This window comes from Athene cunicularia (assembly GCF_003259725.1).
Source record: "Athene cunicularia isolate RWA chromosome 13 unlocalized genomic scaffold, athCun1 chr13_part1, whole genome shotgun sequence".
NCBI lineage: Eukaryota > Metazoa > Chordata > Aves > Strigiformes > Strigidae > Athene > Athene cunicularia.
This window is the reverse complement of record NW_020799117.1, coordinates 72,926-95,143: the sequence shown is the minus strand read 5'-3', so window position 1 is coordinate 95,143 and position 22,218 is coordinate 72,926. Positions and strand designations below refer to the sequence as shown.

Below are 22,218 nucleotides of genomic sequence, written 5' to 3'. Positions count from 1 at the left end.
AAATGCACTGAATGTGCCCAGTAAGTGCTGTGTACAAATGCAGTGATCCTGTGCTCTGACCACTAGATCTATTGCTGGTGCACAGGAAAAAATTGTGCTATGTATGGTAAATAAGTGTAGTACGTCAGAGAGGCATCGAAACTGTGGAGTATATGCTTTCAGTAGATACAAGCCAGGAAGCTCCCAATTTACTGCATATCTACTGTGAAATAAAAAGGTAACCTCCGAGCACAGTTAGAGAGATGGGGTGTTCCTTGCTCCTTTTGGGGAGACGCTGGTGAGGGTGGTTAGCATAAACCGATGTGCCTCCTTCCAGAAGAGTTTTCTACATCTAGCAGAGTGAATGTGCAGAAGGCTAGAACAACAGTAAATCACATTTAAGAAGAGCTGTGGTTAATGCAGTGAATGCCTCTAGAGATGTTCAGTAGAGCAAATACACAAGGAAACAGTAATAGGAATCAAATCTGAAAGTTTTTGAAATAGAGAAGGAACAAAAGGGTAGAAAGTAAACTGGAAGGCTGGAGTGTTACTGAGGAAGCAGGACAGAAAGAAAAGTCAAATGGGGAAGGGGCTGCAAGTAACCCTGTGTTTAAGGTCACTTATGTTGATACTACATACTCTGAAATAAAAACTAATGTCCTCTTTTCTTCCTTCTCAATATCAACGTGCATAAAAATTAGAGTGGTGAAATAAAGTCGGTGGATCCTCGACTGATTCATGTGGTGATGGATAACACGTCTCCCAGCGAGGTACTACAGCAGTTCAGGTCTTGTATATACAGTGTGGACCTTCATAAAGATTTAAATGCAAAACATCTAAAAAACATGGAAGCAACTGAAAACTGATGCTGTGTTCACTGTGGGTTTTTGATAATGTAACTGGAAGAGGGAAATTTTCTTCACCAGTTTGGGGAGATGGTCATAGCTTTCTTGAAACAGTCTTCTCTTTTCAGGCCTATTTTACTAAGCTCAGCATGGATCTTGGGCGGGTCAGTAATCATATTTGTTGTGCTCCATTTTAAGGGGTAGTGCTTTGATAAAGAATGTCTCTACTCACTGCCTTTTTCTGATGGAACCACTCTGTGCTTCTTCACAGACCTTTTTAGGCATTTCTAAAAATTACCATCCTGCTTCTCTGAAGCAGACTTGTATGTCTGTGGCATTTCATTGCTTCAGTTGAGAGATTCCATGATAACATTTGAACCTGTGTTTTTACCCTAGGATAAAGGGCAAACTATCTCCTGTAGTTAAATATTGTAGTGTTTAGGTAGTGGACAGAAAGGATTAAATGTAGCAAAAATTAGTGTGCAAATAATTTTCATACATTATCAAGAACTATGTTGGAGTGTGGCCATGTTGTGTGTTTCCCAAAATCTGCCATGATGTGGTACATGCTACAGCAAAATAACTCAGCTAAAAATCTTACTGTGAAGATCCTATTCTATTACAGAAGCGACAAGACTGCACTTAGGCTTGTGTTCTATGTTCGCACAGTATCTTTCCTTAGGTTGTCTTAATTTGTGATTAAATGGTCCTAAACTTCAGAGCAGCGTAATATATGTTCTGACAGAAAAATGTTCTTTGAACAGGTATCCTGATTGTTCTGTTTAGTGATTACATGGTTTTGTCTATTATAGGGAGGGGGCATAAAAGCAGCTAAATCATCTAAAGGGAAAAAGAAGAAAGAAAGTCTGGAGGGAAAGGATGGACGGAGGAGGAAAAACGCTTCAGATTCTGGGTGTGATCCTGCAACAAAGAAGCTAAAGGAGAGGGGTGAGGTAGATAGCAATGGTAGTGATGGAGGTGAGGCAAGCAGAGGTCCTTGGAAAGGAGGCTCCAGTAGTGAAACAGGACTGGATCCAAGGGCCAAACAGCTGCCTGCCTTCATTCCTCAGCTTAATCGCAATATTCGCTTTGCCACTTACACCAAAGAGAATGGCCGAACACTGGTAGTTCAGGATGAGCCAGTTGGCGGGGACACACCGTTGCCCTTCACTCCATTTTCCTCTGTGGCTGGACAAGCGTTACTAGTTGAATCTGGATGTAAAGAGGCAGCAAAATCATTGGAACAGGCTGGCCAAGGTACGGTGACTACTGCAACTGCAGTTACTACAACTGCTTTGACACCGACAACTGTGAGAATCTCTGATACCAGTTTGCCAGCTGTTACTGGGCAGGAGAAACTGAAAACAGGCCGGTCACAAGCCCAGGGAGAGGTGAGTAGCTCACGATCCAGCATATTTGAGGAAGACATGCGTACTTGCAGTAGATGTTCTGCAGTGTATTCACGTTAAAAAGTGTGTCCATGGAATTGAGAAAACTACTTTTTCTCTGATTAATCCCTCCCCTCCCAAAGGAAACCTTTCTGTTACCTGATCTAAGAAAGAACTCAAGAGAAAATGAGCATGGTGGAGGAGTTGTAAGAGACAACTTTTTAACACTCTTTAGTCAGCCTTGATCTAAGTGACTCTGCATTTCTCAGAGTGACTTAAAGCACTGCACTTAATATAATTAATTTTGTTGGGTCATATGGATGATAACTTAATATCTCTTTTATATAAACAAATATGTGTGAGAATGTGCACTGGGTTGAACCATTAAGTTACTTAAAAACTCAAGACCAGAAAAACAATGAGACTACACTTAGAGGACCTTTTAGAGATGCCCAACTTCTCTGTTACAGCTATGAAAAATGGAAAAGTAGAAGGGAAACCCTGTGTTGTGGTTTAACTCTGGTCAGCAACTAAGTATAGCACAGCCCATCACTCACTCTGACCTGCTGGGATGGGGGGGGAATCAAAAAAATAAAAGTGAGAAAACTTGTGGGTTGAGATAAGATAGTTTGATAGGTAAAGCAAAAGCCCACATGCAAGCAAAGCAAACCAAGGCATTCATTCCCCACTTCCCATCCGCAGGCCAGGACAGCCAGGCTCCATCACGTGTGACAGTGACTTGGGAAGACAGACACCATCACTGCCAATGTCCCCCCCCTCTTCCTCCTTCCCCCAGCTCCACATGCTGAGCGTGACACCAGTGGGTCTGGGACACCCCTTGGGTCAGCTGGGGTCAGCTCTCCTGGCTGTGTCCCTCCCCAGCCCCCTTCCTGGCTCTGGATAAGCACTGCTCAGCAATAAGGAAAATCTTTCTGTATTACCAACACTGTGTTCAGCACAAATCCAAAACATGGTCCCATACTAGCTACTGTGAAGAAAATTAACTCTGTCCCAGCCAAAACAAGCACACTGTGTTGAAAACGAAACAGAAGACTTTTTGAGTAATCAAATTAAGGCTTATAAAAAGAAAACAAAAACGAAACGCCACCTCAGTAAGTACAGCAGAATTTAAAGAACTTGTAGTCTGCTATATAAAAAAGTGAAAAAAATGGGAGATACATTAGAGTGTCCAAGGTGCTTGCCAGGAGGTCCTATGGATTACTTTCATCCCTATCTTTTGTACTAGCTAATGGAATTGGGGAGATAGGCAAGAAGTTTACCTTGGGATAAGGATTCCTAGATGTTAAGGTGTAAAGAGGTAGATTTGTAGAAGACAGGGGTGTTGCATAATTACATTGTTATAATACAGCCTGCTCTCTCTTCCACCCCAGACACCATCTCTCACACATCCCCACCCCTCGCCCCACAAAGAGGAAGAAAGAAAAAAAAAATAAAAAAAAAAATGCTAAGAGTTGGGAGCAACTACAGATTGTGTAGGTGATCTGTCATTGGTGGTATTAAGGAAGATCTTGAATTGTACTGAGAAATTTTGGTATCGCCTCTCCTTGCCTCCTTCTCAACCCCAAATCACTTGTTTAAATTCAATATTGATAATCTGGCTTTAGATTTTGCAGACAGACCACTGATGTGGCTTGCTGTGACCAGGAACAGTTTGTTTGCTAACTGCTAGAGCGTTTTCTTTGTTTAATTAACTTGGCAGGCTAAGTTAATTATTTCAAGGGTGGTGGTTAAGTAGGAGAAGCTTATCAGGATGATCTTGGGGGAGGGTAAAAGATGGGAGATTATTGAAAAGCCGTTTCAATTAAGGCTCCCTTCTTGCTGATTTGAATTAAAACAATCAACAGTCTAATTAACTGGCTCTTCTGTGCATTAGTTCACCTTGTCTCATGTCCCACTTCTGTTCTAAAGCACCATAAGACAGTAAGTGTTCGTTTTCTCCACGCGTCTTTAGTATGTAACATACTATTGGCTCATTAGTTTCAATAGCTTGTAGGTGGGAAAAATTAGAAGAATCAGTTTGTTCGCTGTAAATCTGCTGGAAGTTTCTATTACAGGTGGGTAAGTAGAATGCTAATTGTACAATTTGATGAACCAAGGTATTGCTGAATAAATTGAGAATCCTTCTATAGGCTGATGCTTTTTCATTTGTTTCAGAATTCCCGAAATTCCCTTTTGGCATCTTCTGGATTTGGAGTCTCTCTCCCAAGTGCTTCTCAGTCCTTGGTATTTGGGGGTGGAAGGAGCCAATCAAATGGAGTGGTGACTCCAGAAAGCAAGCCCTCTGGATTTCCTTTTGGCTGTAGTACTGGACAGGAGGCTCAGAAAGATTCTGATCTGTCCAAGAACTTGTTTTTTCAATGCATGTCCCAAAATCTACCTTCTAGTAACTACTTCACAGTCATTTCAGAGAGCTTGACTGAAGATGCCTCTAGTCGGGACTCATTCAAGCAGTGTACAGAGAGTGTGGGTGCCGGGATCTGTAAAGGTAAAAATCTCTCAGCGGACACTAAGCCAGGAGCCCAGTCTGGCAGTTCTGTGGAGCGGAAGCTGCCTGTGGAATCTATGCCTACCCTTACTCCGGCCTTTTCACGAAGTCTGTTGAATACTCGTCCCCCAGATAGTCATGAAAACCTATTTTTACAGCCCCCAAAGCTATCAAGAGAGGAACCCTCAAACCCTTTCCTGGCATTTGCTGAGAAAGCAGAACTTAGTCCTTTCAGTGGCTTTGCATCTTCATCTCAGACAGGGGTTTCTACTCCCTCTACACCTGTGGGTCACAAGGCCACTTCTGGCTGGCCGGAATCACTCGCCTCTACAGACTCTTCTCTCGCTAAGAAGAAAACCTTGTTTATAACAACTGACTCCTCAAAGATGATCTCCAGTACTCCTGGTTCAACAGTTGCTGCTGGTGTTCAGAGCCCTTCCACTGTAGGGAATGGTCGTTCCAGCTCACCAACCAGCAGCTTGACACAGCCTATTGAGATGCCCACGCTTTCCTCCAGCCCAACAGAAGAAAAACCAGCTGTTGGGCCTGGGCAGCAGGACAATCCTCTTCTGAAAACTTTTTCTAATGTGTTTGGCAGACATCCACCTGGCTTTTTCTCTTCACAGGCAGAGTTTCCACAGGAGAACAAAGCCCCTTTTGAAGCTGTGAAAAGATTCTCTCTAGATGAGCGGAGCTTGACATCCAAACAGGACTCGGACTCCAGTACCAACAGCGACCTGTCAGATTTGAGTGACTCTGAAGACCAGTTGCAGGCCAAGGCTTGTATGAAGGGAATCCCGGACCATTTGATGGCAAAGCTGGCCTCCAGTGCGGAGCGCAATGCTGAATTGCTGCTGGGGAAAGGAAAAGGGAAGCAAGCCCCAAAGGGCCGGCCTCGCACTGCTCCCCTAAAAGGTGATGACTTGAATTCCTGGTGTCTTGGAAGCACAAGGAGGTGGGATACTGGGATATCTCCTGTGGTGAACTGTGTGAACTAACCACAGGCATAAACCTCATTTATGCTAAGTGGGCAGCACACAGGATGTTTGCAAGGCTAAAGCTCAATGCTTCTTGTATTTGAGAAATGTTTAAGCATATATTTGTCAGCACAAAAGTATAGTGTGCTGCAGATTTGAACAGTCTTACTGGTTTTGCATGGGTATGAGCATATGGATCTCTGAAAATATGTTTTTTGAGGCTAGTATCCTTTTGCTGTTGCAGTTAAGTAACGGATTTTTACTTCTGCCTTGCCTCACCCAGTTGGCCAGTCTGTGCTGAAAGATATGAGTAAGGTGAGGAAGCTGAAGCAGTCAGGTGAGCCTTTTCTCCAGGATGGCTCTTGCATCAATGTAGCTCCACACCTGCACAAGTGCCGGGAGTGCCGTCTGGAGCGGTACCGCAAATTCAAGGAGCAAGAGCAGGATGACTCAACTGTGGCATGTCGCTTCTTCCATTTCCGGAGGTGCTCAAATTCTTCCTTCCTTCATGTAGTCATGTAGTGCAGAGCTTGGACCATGTCCAAGCATAGAGTAATTAATGCTTTACTTACTTAATGTGCTTGGGTACAATTCCCAAGATTTTTAGTGTCTTGCATTTCCCTGCATCACCTGGTTGGAATTCCCTGCTGGGGCAGGAAGAGCTATCCTTGGAAGGCAGAGCTGCAGGAGACTAAGTGACCCTCCAGGTCTAGCCTCAGGAGGCTGAGCGCACTTGATTGGGTAGAATTTTACTGCTGGGTAGCAGTTTGTATGCAGTAACTGTTCTCTCCCTCTTTCATAAGGAGTTCAGAACAGAGAACTTTTTAAGTAACTAAACACTGCCAGCATGAGGCTAATGTTTGATTAGGGTTTGCTCAGTACAAAACTATTTAAGTGTAGAGCACTGCCTGTGTTTTCTGTCTGTGTTGCTTACACATCTTACAGTTCTTTGACCTGTTGGGCTTCTCTTCATCTTCCTTAACTGCCTATTCTAGCAAATGTTATGCATCTTTTTCCAAAAAGATGTTTGTTTACTTTCTGACATATGAAAGAGGAAGTGAGTTTTTAGCATGTGTCACCTGTTCAGTAAGGATTATAGCTACTTCTCTTCCTGAACTTGTTCAAAATTAATCTAGATTTAATAAATCTAGGTAACCTCTAAATTGAGGTTAAAGCCAAGATTGTTTTTGCTCAAAAATGAAGCTCCCTTTAATACTGGCAGGAGGCATTCAGGGTTTTCTAAGTTATGTTGTTACACCTTTTACCACACAGACTTGGAGGGTCAACAGCTACTGATAAAACAGTTGTGACTCATCTCTGTGGAGAGCAGTGGCAGGAATAGTAGGTGGGATAGGATTTCTGTTAGAACAGTTGCCAAGGGCTAGCGGCCCTAGCCAGAACTGAAAGAGTTGTTTCCTAAAAGCTGGGAAATAACTCTCTTCTGAGTTAAAATAGAGAATGAGAACCATGCAGAATTTTACAAATACTATCATGCAGCAGCCCAAGTAAATTGAGTTTTGTCATCTCTTTCTATTAATAGTACAGAGAAATGTGACTTTCCAAGCTGTAGCTATTACCTTTATGTGGAACTTCCCACCAACGCTTACTGGTGTGCGGGGATACATTCTAGTGGGTTTTGTGGCCATTGCCTTTGTGTACCCACGTTACTTGGATTTGCATAGTAATTCTGCTGGCTGTGGAGAATAGCACTCTAGCTCAAGCCTTTTTTCCCCTTTTTGTTTATATTCTGACATAGGTGGCATTATAAGTTAATTAAAGGTGGTTGAGCAGCTTCTCACTTACTCCATCCTGTTTTCCGCAGGCTGATATTTACCCGGAAAGGTATTCTACGAGTAGAGGGTTTCCTGAACCCACAACAGAGTGACCCTGATGCCATGAGCCTATGGATTCCTTCCTCCTCCCCTGCAGAAGGGATCGATCTGGAAACTTCCAAATACATCCTGGCCAATGTTGGGGACCAGTTCTGCCAGCTTGTTATGTCAGAGAAGGAGGCAATGATGATGGTGGAGCCACATCGTAAGCTGGGCTTTTGACGTGTTTTTTGTCCCATCTTCTCTGTGTAATGTGTGTACAATGCCGTGGAATAGAGTTGAAAGTATAGTATAATTTCTGGTTAAAATGTGTCTCCTTTTCTTCCAAAGAGGACACTGTATTCACTTCTTTGGGATCTGTGTAATTGTGGGACCAGCATTTGGATTTTTCTTTTGGATTAGTGCAACACTACTGAACAAAGCTAATGATAACTTTCCCAGACATCATTGAATTATTTTGCAGTAAATAAATGCAGAAATCAGCTGACCCACGCTCCTAAGAAAATAGAAATCAGTCTAGAACATCATCACACTGACTACTTGTGCTTTACTGAGCTGCTTTCCTTACACATTCCCATTCTGTTGTGCTCCAGGGATGACAGATTAAAGCTCAGGGTTTTCTAGGGAGGGAGCAGTACCTGCATTCAGCCTGTAAGGACTCAGCTGAGCAATTAGTTGCCAGAGTTGCCACTACAAGGGGAGTGGGTTTAGAAAAAACTCCCTAAAGGTATCCCCTTCAGCCTGTCACATGGATAGCTGTGATTATCTGATTTTTTTTTTCCTTTAGCTTCTGGAATGTACAAGGGAAGCCATTTGTATTGGTTTAGAATCCGAGGAGTTCACAGTCATTAGTAAAACTAAATATACAGTCTTTATAGTTTTGCAATTTCACATTATTTGTTCATAAAGCTAGCAGAAGTTTTATAACTTTACTGTAAGCTCTATAAGTGCTGCTTGAAATTCAGTTACTACAGAACTCTGTAAGGTGCTCCATTACCCCCTGGTGTGTGCATTCTGGGACTTGACCTTATCTGCTCTTAGAAATGGGGATTTGAATAGTGTCACAAGGCTAGCAACTTGAAGAATGTGTCTCTGGATGTAAAAAGTATGTGTTTTTATGCTCTGCCCTCAAGTCTTCTGTGAATTGTTTATCGATGTTGCTGTGATATTCTCAAATTACATGGGAGAAATGCAAAATGTCAAAGCAATAATTCTTAATATTCCTTCTCTTTATAGAGAAAGTGGCATGGAAACGAGCAGTACGTGGTGTGAGGGAAATGTGTGATGTATGTGAGACAACACTCTTCAATATTCATTGGGTTTGCCGCAAGTGTGGGTTTGGGGTCTGTCTGGACTGTTACCGGCTGAGGAAGAATCGTCCACGTAGTGGTGAGTACTGGATTTTTTTTCCCCCACAGTAATCTTTGAACTGGCTGGCTTTCAGTGGGGATAGTTTCTGGGAAGTTGCTGAAGGTTTTGTGGGACAGTGAGTCTTGGGAGGTTGGAGGTTTGGAACTTTGGCACACTGTCTTAGGTGCTGCTGTTCCTTAGATACCTGTGTTTTATCTACTTAATTGGAATTTGATTATTACAAGTACAACATCAGCATGCATAGGCTATGTACTGAGGCAGACTACTGTATAGTTCCATCTTTTCCTTAGAGTGTAAGAGAAAAATTAATAATGATATCTTAATTGTTTGGAACCATCACAAGATGAACTAGTATGCAGCCATTGCAGAGAACTCCTTTCTGTAACAAGGCATTAGGCTGGAAACTTTTCTTCTTTTTTTTGATTCTTTGATGTGCTAGGGTTTGTAATTCAGGAAAAAGTTCAGTAAGTTCAATTTCTAACAAATAGAGGCACACCATGTTTATAAAATTGAATACCTGGTTGCTTTTTTGTGTATTTTACTGTATTGAGGGCTGTTTGGTAGCATGGTGCTGACAGTGGACAAGTGTAAGGCTGTTAGTGAGAGCTGCATTATCAGATGGAGCAGATGTACAAAATACTGGATGTTAATAACCGAGTACTGCTGTCTGGTCATTATGATAAAGGTGCCAGAGAACACTGGATGAATTATAAAAGCAATGGGTTTTCTAAAATAGATAAGAAGTCACCTGTTTTTATTATCGTGGGTTAACCCTAGCAGGCAGCTAAGCACTACGCCCATGGCACTGGGACTAGGAAAGGAAGAGTAAAAGCAGGAAAACTTGTGGGTCAAGATAAAAATTCTTTAATAAGCGAAGGAGAAATAGAAAAAGCAAACAAAACAAAGTGATGCGAAGGCAATCACTCTCCACCTGCCGCAGGCCAAGCGTTGCCTGGCAGTTTCCCGAGCTGGTGGCAGCTCGTGCCCGCTGGCTCCCTCCCCTGTTTTCTGTGGCAGAGTGTGACACTGCAGGCGTGGAGTGTCCCTTGGCTTAGTGGGGGCCCTCTGCCTGGTGCTGTTCCCTCCCCCACGCTGGGCACTCCCGGTCTGTTCACGGGCGGGGGCTGCGCAGGGGGAGGAGCAGAGGAGACCTGGGCACTGTGCAGACGCCGTTGAGCAGCAGCTGAAAGATGAGTTATCGGCACCGTTCTTGTCCCAGGGCTGGGACGCGGCCCACGGGAGCTGCTGTGGATAAAACTAACTCCATCCCAGCCACACTTGGCATAATAATGAAGCCTGTGAAATTACTGCCAGAATACATCAGAAGAGAGCGTTACAGTCTTTTAAGATGTGGTTAACCAGAGTACAGTGGAAATAGTTGAAAGTAAGTAGAGTAGGGTTCCTTGTAACTGGCACTGTGCATGTTTGGAAAAAGCATTTGGAACTGCCCATATCACTGACCGAGTGTGTTATAAAAATGTCCACAATTCAGGAGCAATAGTCTCTTAACCCCTTTTCTTCTCACATCAAGAAAATAAATGCAATAATCTTAACCGTGCCAGGTGAAAATGAAGAGGTGTCCTGGGCATATGAGAAGTTTTTACTCACTGGTGTACAGAGGAGGGTCAGCACTGAAAAGATGCTATTTTTTAATGTCAGATGACTCTGTGTGTGTGTGTGTGTGTGTGTGTGTATTGCTTATTAATGATGTCTTCCTGAAAGTACTGTTGTAATTATGGTTTATTAATCAAGTCTGAAATTTTGGAATGGGCCAAAATGTAGATCCAAGGTATTACTTAAATACAATTACTTGCCTCAAGAGGCTTCTGAACTTTGTGCTGTAGAAACAACTTACGCAGATACCAGTTTAAGTTTTATATGATACTTCACATACTCTACCCCACTCACCCTTCTCCCTCACCTTCCTCTTTAAAGGAAGAGAATGGCATGCAGTTTATGCAGCTACATATTTCTAGGTCCATCTTGATTTAAAAACTGAAGAATTACAGATTTGTCAGACTGCTTTTCAAATGATCAATTTGCTACTTGTTAGCTTTGTAAGTAGATATACTGACAGGAGAGGTTTGCTTCCTCTCCCTGGAACTGATCTGCAGAAACTTTTTTTGAAAAATCTTGGGACATAAATGACAAGAAAACGTAGAACTACTCTTATAACTTATGAAGGCATGATGAGAACAAGAGATCGATATTTAAAAATTTGGTCTAGAGGCCAAGATTTTTAGGTGATTGAAACCAACAAGCTACCAAAGATAAAGGGAAGATGATGGGTAGGTTATGATCTGAAGAGGCAGAGAAGTTGCTATAGCTCTTGTTCTAATGGTCTGTGTGTTTAATTTATTTCTGAGATCAGCAGGTTAATCTCCTGCACTGTAAATAATCTAAAGAAATAGTGTTGATGCAGAAATATTCTGTATTGTAAAGTTTTAATGACTTTTGTACAAAATTTTACAGTTTTGTGTCTCTATTCCAGAGACAGAGGAGATTGGTGATGAGGAAGTCTTCTCATGGCTCAAGTGTGCAAAGGGTCAGTCTCATGAACCAGAGAATCTGATGCCGACACAGATCATTCCTGGTACAGGTAATGCTTGAAACATGAAAGGAAAAATTGCAAGTTTTGTCTCAATTCTGAGCAAATAAGTGGAAAAAATACTAAGATTGTTGGTGTTTTGGCTTGATACCTTTTCTAGCATGGATTTAGAGGAGAATTCCACTTCTTCTAGTAGAAGGGTTGAAGGGAAGGTAATCCAAGTAATATCCTGCTGTGGATTTCAAGTGAATATCCTTCTGATACTAGCTGTGACTCCTCATAGTCAGCTATTTTGAGTTGTATCAGTGAATTTGGTTAACTTGCAAGAAAGATTTTTTGTTGGGGGGAGGGGAAGTAGATGATCAGTGCTAAGCATTTACTTGACTGTTTACTTAACTGGTCCTGAAAATCATAAAATGGTTTAGGTTGAAAGAGACCTTTAAAGATCATCCTGTCCCACCCCCTGCCCCAGGCAGGGCCACCTTCCACTAGCCCACGTTGCCCAAAGCCCCGTCCAGGGAGGGGCAGCCACAGCTTCTCTGGGCAGCCTGTGCCAGGGCCTCACACTTCCATCATAAACAATTTCTCCTTGTGTCCAACCTAAACTACCCTCTTGCAGTTCAAACCACTGTCCCCTGTCCCGTCACTACAGGCCCTGGTGAAAAGCCTCTCCCTGTCTGATGATCCCCTCATACACTGAAAGGACACCATAAGGTCTCCGCAGCCTTCTCCCCTCCAGGCTGAACCACGCCAACTGTCTCAGTCTCTCTTCACGGGGGGATGTTGCAGCCCTCTCACTGTTTTCGTGGCCTCCTCTGGACCCGCTCAAACAGGTCCGTGTCTGTTTTGTTCTGGGCACCCCAGAGCTGGACGCAGGACTCCAGATGGGGCAGAGCAGAGGGGGAGAATCCCCTCCCTCGACCCTCCGGCCACGCTTCCTTTTGTGCAGCCCAGGACAGGATACGGCTTTCTGGGCGCAGGCACCCGTTACCGGCTCGTGTCCCCTTGTTCATCCCCCAGTATCCCCAAGTGCTTTTCTGCAGGGCTGCTATCAATGCATTCATCCCCCAGTCTGTACTGGTACTGGGGATTGTCCCAGCCCAGGTGCAGGACCTTGCCCTTGTCCTTGTTGGACTTCATGAGGTCAAGGTGAGCCCACCTCTCGAGCCTGTCAGGTCCCTCTGGATGGCCCATCCCTTCCCTCAAGGGAATCAGCTGCACACTCAGCTCAGTGTCATCAGCAGCTTGCTGAGGGTGCACTCAGTCCCACTGTCTGTGACATTGATGAAGGTATTAAATACTGTTGGTCCCAGTAAGAACTCTTGGGGGACACCAACTGTTACTGGTTTCCACACGGACATAGAGCTGTTGTTGCTTTCCTCGGCTTTCTCCATGTCTGCTGTCACCAGCTCTCATGTCTTTCTTTGTGTGTGTGTGTGTACTTTCTTTAATGTTCCTTTTCTGGCCAAATACCTGTCAAAGCCCTTATTCTTTGAATGCCTTGCCAAATTCAGCTCCAAGTGTTCATTAGCTTTTCCTGATCCCATCCCTACACATCTTGGCAGCATCTGTATATTCTTCCCAGTCTATACATCCCTGATTCTACTGTCTGCGCATTTCCTTCTTATATTTTAGTTTGACCAGGAGGTCCTTACTGACTTCCTTGCCTGATTTTTTTACACATAGGAATTAAGACCTCCTGCACTCTGAGAAGAATGTTCTTAAAGAGCTGCAGGGTTTGTTCAGCTCCTTTGTCTCTGAGGGCAGTTTCCCAGGGGGTGCCATGTGCTCTTGCCTTAAGCAACTGAAAATTTGCTCTCCTAAAGTTCAGTGTCCTGGCTCTACTCTTCATCTGGCCAATATTCCTCAAGATTGTGAATTCCACCAGTGCATGATCACTGCAGCCCAGGCTGCCAGGAGTCTTGACATCTCTGACTAGCTCTTCCATGTCGGTGAATAACAGGTTCTCTGGTTGGTCAGTCTGTCTCCTGCATTAAGAAATTATCCTCAATGCCCTGCGGAAGTCTCCCTGACTGCTTACAGCTTGCTGTGTTGCTTTTCCAGCAGGTGTCGAGGTGACTGAATTTCCCCATCAGGATCAGAGCGTGGGAGCATGATGTGTCCTGTAGTAAATACCAACAGTGAGGTTTCCTGTGTTGGCTTGGCCCCTAATTTTTACCCATCAGCTCTCAACCTGTTCATCACTGCTTTTCAGAGACAGCTCTGTGCAGTCAATCTGTTTCTTTACATAGAAAGCAACCTCCCCAGAAGTCTCTGGTTGTGCGATTCATCCCATCACGTTTCACTGCTAGTGATTAGGTCGTAGGTTCTAGTTGCACAATGACTTCCAGCTCCTGCTGCCTGTTGCTGTGCTGAATGCATTGCTATATAGAGGCACTTCAGCTGGGCAATCAACTTTGTCACTTCTTGAGGGAAACATGCCCCAATTCCTATGAGGCACTTCACACGTGTTTCCCTGTTGGTTCCTAATACATCAGCAGCCCCTGGCTCTTCTCTGTTGCTCAAATCTCCATTTCCTTCCCCCACTAAATCTAGTTTCAAGTTCTCTGTGTAAGTCTGGCCAACTCGTTGGCAAAGGCTCCCTTGCCCTGCTGGACAGGTGGATCCCATCAGCTCCCAAGAGACCTGGCTTCTCAAAGGTAGATCATAGAAGCCAAAACCTTGAGTATGGCCCTGGCCACACAGCCAGGCATTGGCCTGTTCAGTTTGTTACCTCCTTCCTCTTACTGGGAGGACAGAGAACACCACCTGTCCTCCAGATCCTTTTAGCTTTGCTCCAGGGTATATGTAGTATCTTTTGGTAGTTTGAAGTTACCTCGTTGCAGTATCATTGGACCCTACATGGAATAGTAGGAGCAGATGATGATCTGTAGGATTTGCCAGGCTTGACAACCTCTCAGTGACATCACGAAGCTAGTGTTAGCACAGCTCTCCATGCTATGGAGAGACAAGTGTGTTGTTATAGCATGTGATCTTAAAGGTACTTTGCAGTAATACTAAGAAAACCCCACCCCTCTGATTATATATTATAGTTAAGGTCTTACTTTTATATTTCTTTACATGTGACATTAAAGATTTTAATTTCATTTCCAGCGCTTTACAATATTGGAGACATGGTTCACGCAGCACGAGGCAAATGGGGTATTAAAGCCAATTGTCCATGTATCAGCCGGCAGAACAAATCGGTGTTGAGACCGGCTGTCACTAACGGGATATCACAGGTACGGAATCTGAGGCTGGAATTACCTTGTTTGACATATTTTTAAGATCTATTAAAACGATATATTCTTTAGACTAACCTATTGTGAAGCACAAACTTTATTTTCTCCATATATATTCTGAGTGGTTTAGCTTAGCAGAAATCTTCTGGGACCTTTTTTTGGGAGTGTATGCTGCCAATGTTATTTACCAAGTGGGTATATGTGCTAATAGTCTTATGTAGAAGTTGGGTAGGAAGCCATTCATATTGGTGCTGAATCTTAAACCACTATGAGTAGCTTGCAACGTGTGCGTTATTTTGTTATGGTTCCTGAATGTTACGTGGTTCTATTACTGTTCACACAAAAAGTCCTCTGGTAAAAAAAGAAATTGAGAAGGTTGGGCTTGTGTTAAAAGCTGCTGTGGTAAGTATTCACACCACAGTGCAAGGTCCTGTGTGCTCTGGAGCTACATAAGCATCAAGGAACTCTACTGTGTGCTTAAAGCAACTGAACAACCTAAAGCGGCAAACAAAACCCAGTGCATTGGATAACTACAGTGTCTCCCAAGTTGAACTGTTCCCTTTGTTCAACATTTATCAGCTGTTTATATTTTTGTTGTAGCTTCCAACTGTAAATCCTAGTGCATCAGTCTCTGGGAACGAAAGCACCTTTTCCACTGGAGCAGGGACAGCAGGAGTGGGGCAACTAGAAATGGACACTGTTCCAAAATCTGAAGCAACTGATAGTAGGATAGAAGAATCTGCAAAAACAGAGACATTACCAACCAATAACACTGGTGAAATAAAGACTAACAGACCACTTTGTCCAGAAACAGCTCCATCGTCAGCCTTACACTGGCTTGCAGATTTAGCAACGCAAAAAGCAAAAGAAGAAACAAAAGGTGAGCAGAAGGCATGCACTCTGGGGTTGGAATTAAAAGATAAATGATAATGTACTGCTTGGTTGCTATTGTTTCTGAGACTGCCTAGCCCTAAATAGAAAAGAACGTGGTCGTTTTTCTTCCTTTGCCTCTTAGAACCAGGGTTTTTTACAGGCTTAGGAATACACATAGCTGGAAAGATGATGATACAGCGTAAGATAAAAAGACTGTTACGTCACTCCCAGTTCATTTCAGTGCCAGTTCTTGTATTTATTTTCTAAGCAATAAATCGCTGTCATCCTGATGTAAAACAATAGCAATTGATTTCAGATGCTGCTTTGTCACTTTATTACCATTGAAGTGAATAAAGGTGTTTGGTGTGCTATGGGAAGAGTGCGTTTCCAGAGAATTGAGAAAGAAAAGCCCATTTGAGAAGTCAGGTGAAAGCTCAGAACTCCTTCAGTGCTCAGTAGTTGGAGTGTGGTTCTCAGCGTGAAATGACTGTTTACAGAATTACGCCTCCCAGTTGTCAGAGGCAGCATGACTAACACAGGATTCCTGCCCATATATCTACTGGGCATTCATGACTCTCACCAGCTTTACATGCCTTAGTCACTGCAATATTTTGACTACAGTTAAAACTTGAAGTATTTCATATTGAGACATTAATTCAGAAAGTCAAGGAAATTTTTTTTACTTGAGTCTGTTACAAGGTTATGCTTCCTTGTGTAGCAGACACTTTCAGATCAGATCTACTGTGCTATTCAAAACCTTAACAGCATAGGAAGGGTAAAATCTGACATGTATGATGTCTTTGATTCTCTTTGAGCGGCCTTATTCACTGCTGCAGTGGTAATTTACCAAAAGATTCTGTCAATATCCTATTTGATGCAAAAACAAATCATTTCAGAGAACTTTGTGATCATTTGAACTTTGCCTTTTTTTATTTTTTTCTTTTTCCCCAATGTTGATGTTTATCTTGCAGAATCAGGATCACTGAGATCAGTGCTTAATAAAGAATCCCATTCGCCCTTTGGATTGGATTCCTTCAACTCCAGTACAAAGGTTTCCCCACTAACCCCAAAGCTGTTTAATAGCCTCTTGCTCGGCCCAGTGACATCTAGCAACAAAGCTGAAGGCTCCAGCCTCAGAGATCTGCTGCACACAGGGCCAGGAAAGCTTCCGCAGGTCCCATTAGACACAGGAATCCCCTTTCCTCCGGTCTTTTCTGCAGCTTCTACGGTAAATAATTTTGTATTCCTTCAGTGATATCTGTTCTAGGGAAAAATTTAATGATGATCTAACATTTTCAATCTGAATGGTTTTTGTAGTATCTTATTCTTAAATATTGAAACAAATGCAGCATCTCACCAAAACTCACCACCCTACAAAGTTGTAGAGAATTTTGATGCTAATAGTTAGTTTTTGGTTTGGTTTACTGATGTGGAGAAGCTATTTCTTGCAAGAGACCAAGAAAGTGAGTTAAACATAGCTTTTACATTGTTTAATTGATAATCAGCATCACTATAAAAGCTCACTTCAAATTCCACATCTTCAAAAATATTGCAAGAACATACCACAGAAAAAGACAAAAACCCGTGAGCAAACCAGTTCCTTAAAACTTAGGTATACTTGAAAGGCATTTAAAATGGAATGTGAGTTTAAGAATTTAAGGTGTAGTTGCTATTTCTGGATACTTATTCTGTAATAAGGGTACTTTGTTTCTCTTTTATCTGTTTTGGAGGAAATAACCTTAAACTCCCCCCCTGAACAAATCAACAATGTTTGAAATGGTTAAATGCATTTAGTTTGAAAAGGATAGATTCTGTGGAATTTATCAAGGCTTAGCTCTTCTTGGAGAATACTTTCTCAAAAAGTTTAGGCAGAGAGAGTGAGGAAGATGATGAAATGGTTTGCCCCCTAGCAGAACTTTTTTTTTTCTTCTTGTCAGGCTGGAAGGATGGAGCCTTAATAATCCTTCATGTTTGTTTCTGGTAGGGGTAACTGTACAGCTGTATGGGAAAATATGTCACTTCTACAGGAAAGGGGATACTTCCACCCCCCGCCCCCTCTCATCACTGAGTACAGGCGACGAAATTGTGATCACTTGTTTTAGATCAAGTTATTCCTTCAAGGCTTGAGAGGGCCTCTCTCAACTTGTATCCCTGTTCCTGCAGCTCTGCGCATTCTCTCACCACATCGAATCAGATCTGTTGTATTGATCTCTAGGTCTTCCTTTTGACCTGGGCTCTTCTGTAGTTCCATGAATATTTTTTCTGAGTTAATATCTTCAGTTATGAACAGTCTTATGTTTTAGATAGGCTCTGCATATGGTGAATTTTCTGTCTATTGAACCCTAGTTTTAAAGAAAAAGGCAGAATTGTTCCAGTAATAGTTTTTCACTGTTACTGTTGGCTCAGCTTCCAGTCCCTCTGTTTGATTGGGTCTTGTGTTTTTTTGGGGGGGAGGGAATGGAGGGTGTGGGGGGGTGGTGTTAGTGTGTTTTTTTTGGCTAGCATGAGAAGTTCTTCACTGCCAGAAATCTCTCACACCCCTGCCCCCTCCCGTAAATACCTTATGGATAATGATTCCGTTACTCTTCGGTTAAGTATCTGAAATAGATGTAGTGTCTCAAGTGTCTTGCTATATGCAAGGCCTGTAGCAGGCTTGCTTTTTTTTTTTTAAGTTAAGAACACCATTTAAGATTATGTCATGAATCTCTTCCAAACTCAACATCCCCTGAGAAGTTTTAAATGTCCCTTGGGGAGCATGGATGCCACAAACAGAAGTTGTCTGCTTACGGTTCTGTTAGCGTTAATCATACAGGAAGCACTTTCTGCTCTTTGTGTCAGCGTTCACTTCATGTTCCAATACTCATCAGCTTACCTGTGCCAGGGTTGAATTCACTTTCTTAGTAATGGAATGAGGAAATGGGGAAATAGAGTTGAGATATTAATGAAGTTAAGAAAAATATGAACCATTTTTACCATTAAAATAGCAGAGTTTAGATCACTTCCATTTTCTATTCTATGACTGTTTGCTGTAATATTTTCCTAGATAGCCTGCAGTGGGGTATTTTAAGTTCTACTATTACAAAACAGGGCCACAGCTGTTTCTGTTCTTGCAGGATACATGCCTGCCTCTGAGCTAATTTGTTTACCGTTGCATGTTTTTCTGATAGCAAGATGTTAATGACTAAAATCCGGATGAGAGCAGATACTCATTAATATGTATGCTGTTGCACGACTGAATTTAACTCTGGATTTACATCTTCTAGGGGGCCAAAGGTAAAGCCAGTCTGCCTAACTTCTTAGACCATATCATTGCTTCTGTGGTGGAAAATAAGAAGACGTCTGATGCTGCAAAACGAGCTAGTAATTTAGCTGACACACAGAGAGAAGTGAAGGAAATGGTAATGGGCTTAAATGTGCTGGATCCGCACACTTCCCACTCCTGGCTATGTGATGGAAGACTCCTTTGTCTTCATGATCCTAGCAACAAAAACAACTGGAAGATCTTCCGGGAGTGCTGGAAACAAGGCCAGGTGGGTGATGACAAATAGCCAACCCTTACTGCTTATAGTGTCCTGGCATATTAACCTGCACCTTGGTTATTGACAAGTCCGTTCAAACTTTGGCTAATTGCTCCGGAGTGAATGCAGGTTTGAGCTGTAGCACTGTAAGCAGGGGACACGGTGGCCTTGACTGCTCCATGCTGTTTTGGCTCGAGCCCCTGTGCTCTTGGACATGGAGCTGCTCTCAGCTTACTGCTGTGAGGGTGTTTGCTGCGACAGCCTTTTTAGTTGTGGTGTGGTTTGTGCTGAACCTGGTCTCATACAGCCCAGTAGTGGATCCACTGATTTCCTGCATGTGTGCTAACGTCTGCCCTGTCCTTGATGCTTTATAGCCTTGGGAAAAGGGCTCGTCTTTCCAGCTGCGGCATGTACAGGAATAGAAGTGCTATGTGCAGTAATTTCTGCCAAATTTCTGCTGAAATTTTGGCTCTACTCGATGCAGTGTCTCATCCTGAGCCTACAGCCTGTATATTCTTTTGAACCTAAGTATTGCTTTGAAATCTCATGTACTGAGCACTCTCCTGGACTGTCTGAGGGGTCCTCCACCCATTAGGCCTTCAGTCACAAGACTGGACCTTAGACCTGCTGCCAGCATAGCCACTTTTTCAGATCTCGATCCATAGTGCTACAGCTTGGACTTTTCCAGGGAGTCATTAAGATTGGCCTGGTCAGACAAGCAGAATCTTAAAAAAAAGTGAGTAGCTATGGATGAGGAGGAAGTGTGGTCATAGCTCTAAGAGAGTAGGATGTCCATCTGTGTTCAAACCTTGTTCTTGGTTCTGCAGCTACCTCTGACACCATTACCTTCACTGGCTATTCAGAATTGAGACCGTAAGTGCTAGACAGTGATGTCCCTCATCCGCTCTTCTGGAGGAGTCCTCCTTGTCAGCTGTGCTGCTGTGTTGTGCCGGTGCTCTGGGCACTCCCCACACGTACTGTGCTCACAAGACACGCAGACTGCTGAGCTGTGGCAGAGGAACTGTTTCTCTTCTGACACTTGGAGTTCATTCCTGTCGGAAGCAGAATACTTCTCAGTGAAGTTTAGCATGTCCCGTCGGACTGCACGCTCCGGGTCCCTGGGCACAACATAACCAGCACATAGCTGTGAGAACTGCAGCACCACCAACCACAGAGCTACCGGTTCCTGTTTCTGACTCCCCTAGCCAGCTCCTGATGGGAGCAAGAGGCTACTGTGCAGCACACCCTTGCTTGTATGACTAGAAACTTAGCTTGCTGCTGGTATTGCCAGCTTTCCTTGTAATTGCAGTTATCTTTTCATCCTGACTTTTTTTGAGGGCACAGGGTTCTCGTGGTTTTTTTTTGTTGTGGGTTTTTGGTTTGTTTTTTTTTTTTTGTCTTGAACCTGTTGCATCTTTCTGATTTGTGAAGAATTTTGGATCATTCTTTTGCAGTGCAGTGGTGTCAGTCATCTGCCTAACTTGGCAAAGAGCTCCCTAGATTCTGGTCAGTATACTCTGATAATTTTTTTCAATCCTCTCTGTCAGAAAATACTACTGTTTCTCAGTTTCTCTGCAGATGAGACTGGTTAATCACCAGGTGCCAAGATGCTGCACGTGGCTGTGGGGTTCTTGACTGTTAATGAATCCTGAGGCTCCTTATGGAGTCTCGAGATGTGATTACCAGTCTTCCATCAGATGTGTAGCTTGCAGTCTGCATTGTTTGCACACGCTGAGGCTCTGGCTGCAGCCATCATGCTCATGTACTATTTGTGACCCTCCATTTTAGGCTTCGCCCCAAGATGTGCTGGTGGTGCTTTTGGATGACTTTATCATTCAGAGAGCCCCTTGTATAGCAACAGACCAGGCAAGTCCCTTGGTCATTCAAGGATTCTTCAATGGTGGGGCACTAACTTGAATTTCCTGCTGAAATGTAGAAAGCAATCCAGCTGAACCTCTCTGTCTGGCGCAAGAGAGAGCAGGTGACCCAGGCAGGCATTGCTGTCTTGACAAGGCTATTCTAAACAGAATTTCTTCAAGCGGAGCTTCACAAGCTCTGCTCTGTCACAGTTCTACCTTGGCTGACGTTTTCCTTTACATCACAGCTGCACCTTAAAAGTAAAGTCAAAGAACATTAATCCCACCACCATCCCTCAAATCATCTTCCCCTTCCCAATTTGTGGGCTGGCAAAGGTTAGTTGGAAAAAACCTCTTGGCTACTCCCCCCATCAAAAATAAATCCACGCTGGACACTAGATCTGAGCTGTATGAAGATCTTAGCTGTGGTAGCATCCCAAATCATTTAAAAGAGAAAATTCTTTTCCCTTAATGTTTGGATAATTAATGTGTCATGCAGAATGAGCAACATTTTTAAAGTCCTTTGCCTTAGAAATCATCAGAAATTAGTTAAACTTTTATTCCAGAATTTGCTGGGAGACCATAGGATTACTTCTTTCTGAAACTGTTTAAGAGCATTTTGCTCTGCTGAACGTGGTGGTTGCTCCTCTGGGAATACTGTCAGGATTCTCATCCTATAGCAACCTGTTCTTTTCTGAATTTTCATGCTAGGCTTTCTCTTTTTTGAGATACCGAAGATCTGGAGTAGGATTGGAGGTTTTTATTTGTTTTCTCCCTGTAGTCTGAGAGCAGATCTAGCAGGAAATGTCTACCCAACCAAGTCTGCTATCCTTTGATCTTGCAACGCTAGCTGTGTTCTTCACTAGAGAGAACATTTTCTTTCTCCCATGAGAAATTCTCTGCTTAATAGCTGGAAGGGTTCTACCAGGTTAAGTAGATATATTTTTTTTAATTGTTATGTTCAGTTGGTCAATGGAATACAGCGGGGATCAAAGCTTCTCATTATTTTCCTGGACTGAAGAAGACTAGTTTATCCATCAGCTTGAAGTCCAACTGGTGGCAGTTTCTGCCCCTCCTGTGAAATGTACTGTTATTTTACTCCTCATCCATAATCCATAGGTTTTGGTAGAATATATTTAAAACTGTTCCATTGTCTTAATGTTACAATTCCTTCTGGGATCAGGGAATATATTTAAACTTGGGATCAGTGCATCTGGTCTGCCATTTTAGGGAGGTTTGCCGCTTGTCAGGGCCTCACATTTGGGACACAGTGGAAAGACTGC

General features: G+C 43.1%; 1 protein-coding gene across 1 annotated transcript in view; it reads left to right on the top strand.

Annotated features, from left to right (window-relative positions):
* Positions 1-22,218, top strand: part of KDM3B (lysine demethylase 3B) — a 46,782-nt gene that overhangs the window by 9,885 nt on the left and 14,679 nt on the right. The window contains exons 6-16 of the mRNA XM_026858019.1: positions 681-749; positions 1,637-2,215; positions 4,388-5,633; positions 5,979-6,180; positions 7,518-7,732; positions 8,764-8,916; positions 11,390-11,497; positions 14,561-14,688; positions 15,289-15,568; positions 16,533-16,789; positions 18,825-19,091. Coding sequence (XP_026713820.1) covers positions 681-749; positions 1,637-2,215; positions 4,388-5,633; positions 5,979-6,180; positions 7,518-7,732; positions 8,764-8,916; positions 11,390-11,497; positions 14,561-14,688; positions 15,289-15,568; positions 16,533-16,789; positions 18,825-19,091 — 3,504 coding nt within the window. The remainder of the gene's footprint in view (positions 1-680; positions 750-1,636; positions 2,216-4,387; positions 5,634-5,978; positions 6,181-7,517; positions 7,733-8,763; positions 8,917-11,389; positions 11,498-14,560; positions 14,689-15,288; positions 15,569-16,532; positions 16,790-18,824; positions 19,092-22,218) is intronic.